The sequence below is a fragment of the Canis aureus genome, chromosome X, assembly GCF_053574225.1.
Source record: "Canis aureus isolate CA01 chromosome X, VMU_Caureus_v.1.0, whole genome shotgun sequence".
In the NCBI taxonomy this organism is placed as follows: domain Eukaryota; kingdom Metazoa; phylum Chordata; class Mammalia; order Carnivora; family Canidae; genus Canis; species Canis aureus.
In genome coordinates, this window is record NC_135649.1 from 58,570,218 (window position 1) to 58,585,421 (window position 15,204).

The 15,204-nt window shown below is 33.2% G+C and overlaps 1 protein-coding gene across 3 annotated transcripts in view; it reads right to left on the bottom strand.

The window, feature by feature from the left end:
• Positions 1-15,204, bottom strand: part of LOC144307621 (uncharacterized) — a 290,432-nt gene that overhangs the window by 135,279 nt on the left and 139,949 nt on the right. For all 3 annotated transcript variants that reach the window (XM_077887550.1, XM_077887548.1, XM_077887549.1), the window contains exons 6-7: positions 9,828-10,027; positions 5,630-5,717 (exon numbers count right to left, since the gene is read on the bottom strand). In XM_077887550.1, coding sequence (XP_077743676.1) covers positions 5,630-5,717; positions 9,828-10,027 — 288 coding nt within the window. The remainder of the gene's footprint in view (positions 1-5,629; positions 5,718-9,827; positions 10,028-15,204) is intronic.

A 15,204-nucleotide genomic window follows, 5' to 3' on the forward strand; every position in this document is an offset into this window, starting at 1 on the left:
AACATAGAGTTAGCATTTGACCCAGAAATTCCTCTCCTAGGTGTATATACCTAAGACAGACAAAATCATATGCCCATGTTGTACATGAAAGCTCACTGCAGCATCATTCATACACTAAAGGGTAGAAACAACTCGTATGTCTTATCAACTAATGAGTGGATAAACAAAATGTAGTTCTCTGTATAATGGAATATTATTTATCAATAATTAGGAATGAAGTATTAGTGTATGACATAACATGAATAAACTGAATTTTTTAATCCTAAGTGAAAATAGCTAGTCAAAAAAGACTACATACTGTGTGATTTTGTTTATGTGAAATGTGAACAATAGGAAAATGTATAATGACATGATGTAGTTTAGAGGTTACCTACAGCTGGGGTGGGCATGGTAATAGTGGTGGTTGGGGAAATGGGGAGTAACTGATAATGAAGATGTGGTATTTTGAGGGGTGGCAAAAATATCCTAAAATCGATTGAGGTAATGATGACAGAACTCTCAATATACTAAAAAAACACTGAATTGTTCTATTTAAATTAATAAATTGTATGGTATATAAATTATATTTCAATTAAGTCATTTTTTAAAAAGTCCTCTGTACAAAATTATTCATACCTAATACAGGAATCTTATTCTTCAACTAGACAACCCTGAACAATGTTATTACATTGTAATAATGGCTTGACACACACTTGGAAATTTCCAATTTTATTTTAAAGATTTTGTTTATTCATGAAAGACAGAGAGAAGCAGAGACATAGGCAGAGGGAGAAGCAAGCTCCGGTGGGGAGCCCAATGCGGGACTTGATCCCAAGACCCTAGGATCATGACCTGAGGCAAAGGCAGAAGCTCAACCACTGATCTACCTAGGTTCCCCCAAATTCCCACTTGTATGGTCAATTAATCTATGACAAAGGAGGCAAGAATATAGAATGGGGGCAAGACAGTCTCTTCAATAATTGCTGCTGGGAAACTAAACAGCTACGTGCAAAAGAATGAAACTGGTCCACTTTGAACACAATACAAAAATTAAAATAGTGGGCAGCCCCGGTGGCGCAGCGGTTTAGCGCCTCCTGCAGCTCAGGGCCAGATCCTGGAGACCCTGGATGGAGTCCCACCTCCGGCTCTCTGCATGGTGCCTGCTTCTCCTTCTGCCTGTGTCTCTGCCTCTCTCTCTCTCTCTCTCTCTCTCTCTCTCTCTGTGTGTGTGTGTGTGTGTGTGTCTATGAATAAATAAATAAAATCTTAAAAGAATTAAAATAGTTTAGAGATCTAAATATAAGACCAGGAACCATAAAAATTCTAGAAGAGAACACAGGCAGTAATTTCTTTGACATCAACCATAGCAACATTTATGTAGATCTGTCTCCTAAATAAATGGAAGCTAAAGCAAAAATAAGCCACTGGGACTACATCAAAATAAAAAGTTTTTGCACAATGAAGGAAACCACTGACAAAACCAAAAAAGAACCTACTGAATGAATTTGTTTGCAAATATGTCTGATAAGGAGTTAATATCCAAAGTATATAAAAATGTATACAACTCCACATAAAAAACCCACCAAATAGGGATCCCTGGGTGGTGCAGCGGTTTGGCGCCTGCCTTTGGCCCAGGGCGCGATCCGGGAGACCCTGGATCGAGTCCCACGTCGGGCTCCCGGTGCATGGAGCCTGCTTCTCCCTCTGCCTCTCTCTCTCTCTCTCTCTCTTTCTCTGACTATCATAAATAAATAAAAATTTTAAAAAAATTAAAAAAAACCACCAAATAATCATATTAAAATACAGGCAGAGGGCCTTAATAGACATTTTTCTGAAGAAAACATACAGATGCCCAACAGACACATGAAAAAATGCTCAACATCACTAATCATCAGGAAAATGCAAATAAAAACCACAATTACATGCTACCTTACATATTTTTAGATGGCTAAAATAAAAAAGACAAGAAATAAGAAGTGTTGTTGAGGATGTGGAGAAAAAGGAACCCTTGTACAATGGTGGTAGGAATGTAAATTGGTACAGCTACTGAAGAAAACAGTATGTAGTTACCTGAATGAAATAAAAAATTGAAATAGCAGGGCACCTAGGTGGCTCAGTCAGTTAAGCATCTGACTCTTGATTTCAGCTTATGTCATGGTCTCATGGTTGTGGGATTGAGCTCCTCATTGGGTTTGTGCTCAGTGAGGAGCCTGCTTGAGATTCTCTCTGTCTTCTCCCTTCCTCTCTGCCCCTCCCCACCTCCAGGCTCTCTCTCCATCTTTCTCTTACATAAATAAATAAATCTTAAAAAAATAGAAGTACCATATGATCCCTGAATTCCATTATTGGGTATTTATCTTAATAAAATGAAAACACTAATTTAAGAAGATACATGTAACCTCCTATGCTTATTGCAGCAGTATTTGCAATAGCCACAGTATGAAAGCAGCCCAAGTGTACATAAAGAGATGAATGGTTAAAAAGTGGAATTTGTATACAATGGAATATTGTTCAGTCATAAGAAAGGATGAGATCATGCCCTTTGAGATGACATAGTTGGATCTTGAGAGTATTATGCTAAGTGAAATAACTCAGACTGAGAGAAATACCTTATGATTCACTCATATGTAAAATCCAAAAACACAAAACAAATTAATAAAACAACAGCACAATCAGATTTATAAACACAGGGAACAAACCAATGGCTGCCAGAAAGGAAGGGTTGGGGGATGGGCAAAATGGGTGAAGGGGAGTGGGGGATACAGGCTTCTAGTTATGGAATGAATAAGTCATGGTAATAGAAGGAATAATATATGGGATATGGTCAGTGCTACTGCAATAGCATTGCATGCTGACCAATCGTAGCTACTCTTGTAGTAAGCACATCATAATGTATAGAGTTGTTGAATCATGATGCTGCATTCCTGAAATTAACATTGTATATCAACTATACTTAAATTATACTTACATTAATTTGAGTGTATTGCTTTCAATATTTCTGTAGCCTTTTACTGATGTGTCCATTTTGCCTAAATCTCTGATACTTAAAATCAGAGAATTTATTTTATTTTGTTAATATTTTCTGATTTTTCTCAGTGTGATATTTGGTCCACTAAGAATCTGGAGTGACTTTGCCAAAAACAGCAATCTAATTTTGACACTTTCCATAAGACATATTTCCCATAATGATTTCTGCCATAGTAAAACAAGAAATAACAGATATTTGATAAGAGGACACTTGAATCAAAAGCCCCATCTGTAGATTAATGCAGAAAATAGATGGACCCCAGTGACCCCTATTCTTCTCAGTCTTCTCATTCACCCTGACTTGAAGAAATTTCAGCTAGTCAATGTACTTGAAATGATTTGAAAATTAAAAGTTATATCTAGCACTTAGAACAGCACCTGGCAAGTAGTAATTTCTATATAAGTATTGTTATTATTGAATGTTCTCACATATAACTAGTCTGTGACCTCATTTCTGCTAAAACAAATATGATTCACATGGACAAATACCTGTGATAATGAATCTTTTCTTTTCTTTCAGGATTTCTTGGTGTGTTTAATCAATGTTAAATCAATGTTAATCTTGGTGTGTTTAATCAATATGGAACATTTATTAGATACTCACTATGTACATAAAAATGTTAACAAAAAATTATGTTAAATAATCTTAATATATAATAATGTAGGATAATCCCTGACTCCAAAGGACTTAAATGACTATATATATATATATATAAAGTTACACATTACTTGTTTAAATATATCATTATTCTATTAAACTTTGAGGAAAAGAATTCTGTCTTATTCATGTGTTCTCTTTGAACCCTAGTATACATATATGCATGTAGCCAACTCTCAAATGATTATGGAGTTAAGACAAGCTTACAAAATATCATATACTAAATTCTAGAAAATTATAACTACAAAAGGAATAACCTTGTTTGAGTGATAAATGGATAAATTAGTGAATGGAAGTATAAATAAATAAGTGAACTAAATAATTTTCAATAGAAATGCATGGATAAACAAGATATATGTATATACACACAATGGAATATTATTATTCAGCTGTAAAAAGAGAATGAAATCTTGCCATTAACAATAACATGGATGGAGCTAGAGAGTTTTATGCTAAGTGATATAAGTCAGTCAGTGAAGGACAAACACCATATGATTTCACTTATATATGTGGAGTTTAAGAAACAAAGGAACAAAAAGGAAGCAAAAGAGAGAGGCAAACCAAGAAAGAGACTCTTAACTATAGAGAACAAACTGATGGTTACCAGAGTGGAGGTGGGAGGGAGGATGGGTAAAATAGGCGATGAGGATTAAGTAGTGCACTTGCTATGATGAGCACCAGGTTTTGTATGGAAGTGTTGACTCATTATATTGTACACCTGAAACTAATACTACACTGTATGTTAACTAACTAGAATTTACATAAAAACTACGATGGAATATTACTCAGCTATTAGAAATGACAAATACCCACCATTTGCTTCAACGTGGATGGAACTGGAGGGTATTATGCTGAGTGAAGTAAGTCAGTCGGAGAAGGACAAACATTATATGTTCTCATTCATTTGGAGAATATAAATAATAGTGAAAGGGAATATAAGGGAAGGGGGAAGAAATGTGTGGGAAATATCAGAAAGGGAGACAGAACGTAAAGACTGCTAACTCTGGGAAACGAACTAGGGGTGGTGGAAGGGGAGGAGGGCGGGAGGTGGGAGTGAATGGGTGACGGGCACTGGGGGTTATTCTGTATGTTAGTAAATTGAACACCAATAAAAAATAAATTAAAAAAAAAAGACAAAAGGCAATCTGAATAAAAACAAAAACAAAAAAAAAATAAAAGAGAAGAAAAAACCTGCAACCAAAAAAAAAAAAAAAAACCACTTATCAACTCACACACACAAAAAAATAAGGGAAATATATTACTCAGATAAAGGGAGAAGTCATGGTAGTAAATTCTAGGTAGAGAAAATAATATGATAAAAAAGATAGAGGTAGAATTGTACATGAAACATTTAAAGATGAATGAGTAAAATATCTTAAGTAATATAAGGATCATATAGAACAGAAGGATAATAGATAATTATGGACTAAGGAGGGTTGTGGATGACAGCTTAACAATGTTAGACTATGTTGACTGGATAATAGTAAGCATTTAAAGGTTTCTATTCAGTTTAATGTTATTTTACAATAATGCAGCAATAATGGTAAATTCTAATTGAGCAGAAAAGAGATTTGAGTCGACAAATCAATTGCATAGCTATAAAAATATTCTATCTGTATATAAAAAATATGGACCTGAAATTCAGTATTGGCATTAGAAATGGTAAAGAGGGGATGCCTGGGTGGCTCAGTAGTTGAGCATCTGCCTTCAGCCCAGGGTGTGATCCTGGAGACCTGGGATCAAGTCCCACATCAGGCTTCCTGCATGGAGCCTGCTTCTCCCTCTGCCTGTGTCTCTGCCTCTCTCTCTGTGTGTCTCTCATGAATAAATAAATAAAATCTTTTAAAAAAAAGAAATGGTAAAGAGATTAGCTATATAGGTGTTATTGAAAATAAATTTACAGGATTTGATAAATAAATACATATAAGAATGTATGGAAAATATCACAACAAAACCATGTCTTACCTGTTCAGAAAAATGTTTCAGTAATGTGATAAGTTTAATGAGGTGGCTTTTCAAACTGGAAAATTCTGACATACAGTCAAATGGAGGCCTGTCAGGGAAGGATGACAAGAGATTCCATCAATCTCAGTTTCATTGAATGTCACAGCTTTATACCTTAGGAAATTGAAAATTATAACCCACAATATATATACCTTTGGATCACTTTAAAAATCTGCCAAGGGTCAGCTAAATTTTAGACATCATGAAGTTATATAAAAAATAACAGAAAACTTATACAGAAGCTGATCAGTGTAATATATCTATGTTCTCAGTAGCTGGTAGGATTGTAGGTGCACAATTTACAACAGTTTTCCCTATTTTCAAGTTACTATGAAAAGGTGGAAGGCAGAGTAAGTAACTTTTTAATTTCTTTTTCCTGAATGAGTACATAAAAAGAATAAAAAAGAAAAATACGTATCAAATATTAAGTATGTAATCCACAAGTAGATAATCCATTCCTTGAGAAATAAAGATTGGTGGTATCTAGTAATTAATTTTGTCACAAATGAAAAAAAAACGTATTTTACTTAGGATACTATAGCCAATTGAAAATTTTGGGCTGTATTATTTTTACTTAGTGTAGCTTTCAGGCTTCTGTGGTTTTGGAGAACTATAATCACAAGTAGGAATTTGAATGAGGTGATAAAACTTACATAGCATTGTTGTAAAATGATCACCCCCTTCATCTATTTTATTACATTCCAAAAATGAAGAACAATTTTCAAAATGTTATTTGTAAAACAAATTAACAAGCATTGAAGTGCTGAAAATATACTTATTTTCACATGAAAAATGAAGTTTTAGCTTTAAGAATTAGCAATAAAAGTAATTCATAAGAACCCCCCTCTCCAATTCCTAGAATATTACAATCTCTGGTGCTTACATGAAAGTGACATTTTTTTGGAAGTCTATTTCTAAAGCACATCTGAAAAAAATTTTAGGCATTTTTCCCTTTTCATCCATTTCTAGACTTAAAAAAATGAGCAAATAGGCAAGAAAACATTTGGTCAATGTACACCCTATTACCTCATCCTATCCTATCCTTTAATAATCAACATGAAACATGCTCAATTTATGTTTCCTTACAAGTAGAGCATTGGGTTATTATGCTTGGATAAGTTGTCTTGAATTACTATATTGCTCTCTTCAATGAAATTTGTCATAAATTCTACTTCAAATCAATAGGCAAATTAAAATTGTAATGACTAATGGAAATGCAATGTAATCAGAGAAGCCCCTATCAACAGATCTAAGATTTCCATTTATTATCATAATTAAGAGCTTTTTAAAACCCATAATGCCCACAATTAATTTTAAAATGTTACTTCTATTACCAATAAAATGACACTTAAATAAAGCTCTATCATATATAAGCATATAATGTTTGTGAAGTCATTCTTTTGTATACTGTAGGTCAGTTGAAAAAGTTCATACAACTCAGTAAAAAGTCTAAATACTTTAGAAAAATATAAAAAAGGAAGAACAAACTTTATGGGAAGAGATCATACAACTACCTTTCCAACTTTTTGCCATGATTACATTTTGAATTAAACTCTTGAATTAACATAAACTCTCAAAAATACTTATTATCTCTATTTCCAAGATGACTTACTAGATTTATATTCTTTTTAATAAAACAAAAATAAGTTTTAGGCCTGAAATTATAGATTTAATTAAGCCAAGTCAAATAACAGCTTGAATCATAATTTGAGAAAAATTCAATATTCAAACTAATAATGGAAAATTTACATTTTAACAGCACCTTTCTCATATTTTGTTTTAGAAACACAAAGATGAAGCTAATTTTAGGATAAACCATAGAAATAATTTTCTTGCCAACATAGTTATTTAATTTCAGAGAGAAAAGAAACAATTTCTCCAATTAGCACTCTAACCAGATATTATATAGGAGAAGATTAATTATTATGTAGGAAATCCAATTAGGCTGAGCCTCACACATTTTTTTGAGCCCCAAACCTTCTTAAAACCCATGTTACTACATGATCAGAATTGAGCCAGTTGAGTCTCTAACACAACTTTCAAAACACATGGTCTTTACTAGGAAGTCTTTGGAAAATCAGAAGTGACTAAAGCTAAGAAATTTATAGTACTGAGGTGTTTTATAGCAACTATTTCCACTGAAAGGTATATTATTGTGTCTTTTATGTGTTTTATTCATAACATTTTATGCATTCAAAGATCATATTTAGAATATTCAATACGTTTAATTAGTATGAATACATCTTATTCCGTTGTTACTAGTTCTTAATCAAGAACTATGAGAATCTGCAATGTTTTACAGTTTAAAATATTCAAGCAGGTAAAAAGAAAGTGCTAAGATGAACCATAAATTTGCCATTTTCAAAAGCTGTTATATGAGGTCATTTTGTATAGATTGTATCATTTTTGAAAGAGAAGTCTAATTGCTCACTACAAAATATTAAGGACTATTTACTACAAAATATTGCAATAACAGTATAAACACTTTTAATATTTTTTTAATTTATTTATGATAGTCACACAGAGAGAGAGAGAGAGGCAGAGACACAGGCAGAGGGAGAAGCAGGCTCCATGCACCGGGAGCCCAACGTGGGATTCGATCCCGAGTCTCCAGGATCGCGCCCTGGGCCAAAGGCAGGCGCCAAACCGCTGCGCCACCCGGGGATCCCTAAACACTTTTAATATTATCTGGTTCCACTGATCAGAGCAAAGAAGCCTTCAAATTGGTGATGTAATGAAAATTTGCTAAAGCATGCTTGTTAATACTGTAACTGTGATGAGAATTTTGTAATGAGACTAATATACAAGAAAATTTAATACTGTGAATTATCAACTATCAGTGAAGCATATTATATTCATTTGGGGTTCTTTTGTTGCCAACTCAGTTCTGTGGCTTTGTTGTATACCTATTATTCCTTTCCCTATTTTCCTTAATTCCAAAGATCTCAATTATTTTGTTTCAGCTTGTTGCCAGATAAATAAGTGTAAGGGGCTCAGAAGAGAGGAAGTAGAGGAACAGATGAATTTCCTATGTTTTATCTAACATTCAATTTGAAATTTCTTTGAAAAAGCAGGTCAGATATTTCATCCCGTCTTCATATGAACAAAATGGGCTTGTCAATCAAGTATCAATTGAAATGAAAACAGGTGTTAAAAACTAAGAGAACAGATAACAAAAGGAAAAAGTATTATGACTTCTCCCTCTTATACTCCTCTCGTTGATTATAAAACCATGCCTCCCTCTTACTATTTAACCTCTCTATCTTTGGGATATAATACTTTCTGATAACAGATGCAAAAGGCGTAGGAATAAATATCCATAATGTTTCATTTGTGTGTAAAATATAAAGTTGAGGGGCAGCCTGGGTGGCTCAGCGGTTTAGCGCCTGCCTTCAGCCCGGGGCATGATCCTGAAGTTCCGGGATCGAGTCCCACGTCATCCTCCCTGCATGGAGCCTGCTTCTCCCTCTGCCTGTGTCTCTGCCTCTCTCTCTTTCTCTCTCTCTCTCTCATGAATAAATAAATAAAATCTTAAAAAATATATAGAGATGACTATAATCTTTGATTAAAATAGCAATTAGGAAACTTAATTTTTTAAGAAACTGAAATATTAATGTTACCTAAAGGTTATTATCAAAAGAAGATTAGAAATCATTAGCCTTTGATTTCTAAAGACTTCTCTTAGTAACAGAGTTTTAAAGGCATTACTGACTCTTGTTTATGAAAAATCCCTAATATAATTAATATGTAAAGAAAAAAATCACTATTTTGTTGCTGTAAATAGTCCAGATGTGGTATTTTAGAACTTTGGTGTAACTTTTGTGCATTCCTAAAAGACTGTGTAAAAAAACAAGTGTCTCTAATGCAGCAGCAGAGTTTGATCTATAAAGGAAGCCCAAAGTGACTCCCTTGTAAAACAAATACTAATTCTATAAAGTGATTTGTTTCCATAAAAAGTCAGATGATCAAATATTGGCTTATTTAAAAGTCATTATGTAAATATATTTTTCACCCTAGGGAGATATTCAGAGCATCAATTAAAATCTATAATTATATCTGAAAGATACTGTGGAAATAAAATCCAATCCATTTATAAGTTTTCTGAAGAGGGAAAAATGCAACTATCTTAAGATTTTACAGATCAGATATTAGGAATTACCTTTCCAGAATGTTTAGTATCATCTTGACCATATTAATCAGTTCAAGAGCAGCTGTAAGAATGTTATGAGGTAGTTTTTCATTAGTGCCATGTAGAGAACGGGCCCTTCTTCTTTCCGATATCATGACAAGAACACGATCAATAGCATGCTCAAGATGTTCAGTTTGTTTTCTGAGTCTGGTAGGCATCTTTTTGTCATTCTGAAATTAAAGTGGGAGTTTGGGGGAAGAAATGAGGCAGCACTTATCTAACATACTATAAATATGGAGTAGGCTTAACAGCAACACCATTTAACCAAAGTAACATAAGAGGAATGCAAATTTACCATCAAACACTTTTCATTCTTTACATACTGCTTCTGGTAATCTTATGCCATTCATGGTAGTAGTTACAGAAAGGACACGAAAGGAATAAGGTTCAGCCATGTGAATACTGAGGTATGTAATTTTATAATGTGACAACTACTTGCCTAAAATTAGCACATGTTAATTCTGGTACTGCCTTATTAGTATATCTATCTCATTTTATTATTACAATACCATCTACTGAGAGAAAACTCCATATTCCTTTGTATTCTGCATAGGACTGGGTATAGATCTAAGAGACAGGAAAGAAGATCCTTAATTTCACTTATCTCAGAGCCCTGGAAACTACGTATAGTCTGAGAGCTGATAATTTAAATATACAGGAACCCTAAAAATATTAATTTGGCACTGATATTTAGATGTATCAAGTGATTAGACACTTGCCTTGTATATATGTATTTTCTTCGCATGAACATGCATCCACACACTCCCATTCATCATGCTTTTGTCCAAGGCCTCATCAAATGGCTATCAGAAATAATGACAGGGTTGCAGTAATGGCTTCATGCAACCTTTTATTGGAAGAAGCTACTCTAGCTTCCTGCTTTAATGTCAGGGAATAATCTGTGATTTACTAAGTAGTAAAGAAATTTCCTAAAAAAAGGACCTGCCTCCTTTAGTTTTTGAAATTCTGAGGTGCAGGGAATTTTATTTAATTAAGTAAGAAATGAGTTTATGATTATTTTTAGCCTAGGTCCAATAAGATATGTGAAAAGATCATATTGATAGGACTTCAACTAAATCAGAGAACCAAGTACACATCTCTTCAATAATTACTTCTTCCTGTAGTAAAATATATTATGTGATATGTTTAAATGTTCACTCTTAGTGTTTCACTTTAAAAATCACAAACCAACCTAAAAATAGGCCTGATGAATGGCTTTGTTTCAATAGCATCTGCCTCCCTCAAATAAGCTTGCTTTACATTTGCTAATTGGAGAAGTAAGATATATATTTGGGCATTTTTCCTTCTTTTAAAGGGTTTTAGAATATGAAAAAGAAAGTAATGAAAATGAAGGATTCTACTTTTCTTATTTACAGATGTCATAATGAAATTATCAGTGCCAGCATTTAAAATATAAACATTGGTCATATTTTTACTTCTATCTTCTGCTTCCCAGCATTTTCCAGATTTTATGGATACTATCTGAGATTTTAGATACAAATTATCATTAATATTAAAATAAATTAATATTATTAAGATATATACTTTATCTTTCCAGAATTTTTCAAAACTTTGTGTTAAGTGTATAATCATATTAACGAAGATTATTTTGACAAACTATGCCTTATATTTTTATTGCTGGATCTTTTATACTACAACATATCTGTAGTTATTTATTTTTATTCATTCTCTGGCCACCTAAAGTATGTCTTCCAGTAATTTTAAAGAATTAATTGGTAATATATTCCCTGACCTTGTAGTCTTCAGAATGTTTTTCAGTTGCCAACTCACATAAATGGTTTCTCAAGGTCATATAGCTAATTATTAGCCAATATTATCCTGGAAACAGAAGCCTCCTGTTACTGCTCTTTCTGATACATTATTAAATGTATTTTCCCCTAGAGAGATAGGGAAATATGGGAATTTTTGGTGTGGGCTATGCTTTTGTCAGTGCGGTGAAATGGAAAGACATTTAGGTCTGGGGTGAGATATGAAATTATGCAAATCTCTTAATATCTCAGAGCCTCTATTTGTTTCTTTCTCTCTAAAATGTAGAAATTAATACCTGTTTTATCCATGCATAGGATTCTTAAAGATATCAAATATATAAATAAGAGCTATTATTATTTATATATAATTAGTATATACCAAAAAAAGTCACAATTTTTAAGTAATTCTTAACAACCAGACTGTATATACTGGACAATCTCTTCATAATCCTAAAGAAACTTCAAAGAAATTAAACAGTTTAGACCATCTGACATTCTAAGTATGTTTGAATTGATTTTGAAGATTCCATTAAGATTAAACAATTGACAAATATTATCCTTGTTTTGCTTGATACTTCACTAGAACGTCTTTAAAGAGTGAAAATCAGATAATGTCTTCTCTTTATTTTTTGTTTTAAAATCATTTTGCAGTAGGCAAACATTATTTTTCAGTAAACCCAAAAACAATTAGGTCAAGGAATTATACTCTGAGAATATTTAGAAATGAGAAATGAAAGCCCAGGAAGGCCATAACAGTGAATATTTTAGCATGAATATCTAACAGCAAACAATGTCATTTAAATTGTAAAAAAAAAAAAAAAGGGAGTACTGTTGAAATTTTTAAAAGCCATATATATTAGCATAATAATGGGAAATTTTCATTATTACACATATCAATAAGTCACAAAGGTGTCCAACAAAAGTGTTTCCCAAGTGTTAGCTTGCCCTCAATATTGAATCTTTTTTTTTTAATTTTATTTATTTATTCATGAGAGACACAAAGAGAGAGAGAAAGAGAGAGAGAGAGGCAGAGCACAGGCAGAGGGAAAGGCAGGCTCCATGCAGGGAGCCTGACGTGGGACTCCATCTGGGGTCTCCAGGATCACACCCTGGGCCGAAGGCGGCGCTAAACCGCTGAGCCACCTGGGCTGCCTTTGAATTTCTTTAAAAAAAAAAAATTAAGTAATCTCTACATAGGGCTGGAACTTATAACACCAATATCAAAAGTCACATTCTCCACTGATAGAGGCAGCCAGGCACCCCTTGAATTTCTTCTGAAACCATGAAGGTCATAGTGCACCAAAAGAGATATTTGTTTCTATAAACCTCTTTGTGATCTGCTGACAGATAAGCATGCTGACAGCCAAAATGAACACCTCATGTTTTCATTAAAATTTGAATTACAGACTTCTCAGATTCTATTATGATTGATGAAATTAAATAAATTCACTTTTCTCCATTTGACAATTAATTATTTTTGTTAGTATATAATCTTCATTGGTTTTACAGAGCTTTCAAAAACTAACAACAGTGGGGCATCTTGGTGACTCAGTCAATTAAGTGTCTGCCTTTGGCTCAGGTCATGATCTCAAAGTCCTGGGATTGAGCCCCAATTCAGGCTCCCTGCTCAGTGGGGAGTCTGTTTCTTCCTCCTCCCTCTACTCCTCCCCCTGCCTGTGCTCTCTTTGTCATTAATTAATTAATTAATTAAGAGAAGAACTGATGATAGTAACAATAATAGAAAGAAATGTCATGTGTACATCTTTTACATTTCAGAAACACATTTTATTCCATCAAAGCCATCAGTGGAGTCTATTTTCTGTGTACCACCAGCTTCCTCCAAATATTCTTGATATTTCTAGTCGATTATGTGTGCTGCATGTTCTAACATTATTCTACCTAATGTATATGGTGAAGGAATAACATCTTAATATGTTTATTGTAGCATGCACAGTCAGAATTTAATAATGGAACAGATCAATTTAAAGAATATTCACCATCTGTATATTATGTGTGTATAAGTGATAGCTACAATATAGGAATTTTCTCAAGGGTTTATGCAAAAGGGCACTGAGAATTTGTGTGATTGAAAATAAGCTAAATATTATATCAAATCTTTGTTTTCATTTAGATACCATAGTCTTGTAGAAAGGTAGAGGAACCATTTTAAATTCCATACTGTGGACATTGCTTATTGCTAAAGTAAGGCTCCAATATATATTTGTTTATATTCTGCATCATAAATAATATCTACAGATCTTCTTATTTGGCCTTACATACATTATACAAAAAACAAAATGTTTGTTTGTACTTTCTGCTTAGTTCTTCTGCTATCCATTGAATGGAAGCATCCACCTACTTTGCCATTTGCTTAAAATCAGCCATGAATGCACAAAGATTAAAGTCAAAACATGGAGAAATATTTTGTTCCTATGACCCTGTAGAAAAATATATAATTTTGAAAGTCTCCTACTGTGATGCAAATGGAATTATATAGGAAATTTTTTTCCCAAAGAACATAATGTCTTAATATACATGATGCTAGGAAATGGCATATTCTGATAAAAAATTCCTACATAGCTTAGTGATTATCTGACACAAGCTCCTGATTAAAAAAGAACACATCCACAACAGTTGTATTTTCCAAAAGCAATACATTTCTTGCTTTCATTAACAGAAGTATAAGCAATATAAAAGAGTTCCCAAGCACTCAGATACTCTTTTCCAGGCTCTCTGACTCATAGTCAGAGATCCTTACAATTTACTAGCCATATAATTGATCCATTCAATAATTATCTTATTTATAAAATGGGATTCTTCATGAAAACTCTAGGTTGTAATCTAAGAATGAATGTTAAAAATGCTGTTATACTTGAGAATAAAATGGATTAACAATGTGAAGTAACTCTTCAAATTGTAAGTAAATTTAGAGATGTAATTTATTATTTTCATGACTACTGTCATTAATAATTATGACACTAATAATCACATATCACAAAAAATAACCTAAAAGTTTTATGATTAAACAGTGTTAAAAACAAAAATATTTATAAAAAGAGAGAGGGGCAAACCAGAACCAGTCCCTACATACATTTTTGTGCACACATTTTTCAATCAAATTCTTCCTTACATGAATCTGTCTGGTGTATTATACATCTAACTCATAAAAACATCATGCTTCATTTAACCACTCATATTTTACATTTTTAAGGGGGAATGGGAGAGGAAGAGGGAGAGAATCTTAAGCAGGTTCCATCCCTAGCGCAGAGCCCAACACTGGGCTTGATCTCACAACCCTGAGATCCTGACCTGAGCCAAAATCAAGAGTAGGAAACTTAACTGACTGAGCAAACCAGGCACCCCTCTTATTCTACATTTTATAGCAAACTATGTATTTTTAAATATTTTACCCAATATTGCAACCTTTTACAAGTCTTTTGTTAGCTATCTGAAAATCTATATTTCTGGAAGGTATAAACTCAATAAGGGCAGGAACCATGAGTTTTTGGCTCACCATATCCCTAGCATCCAGAATGCCTCACATGTGGAAGGTGTCAAACATATTTATTTATTGAGTG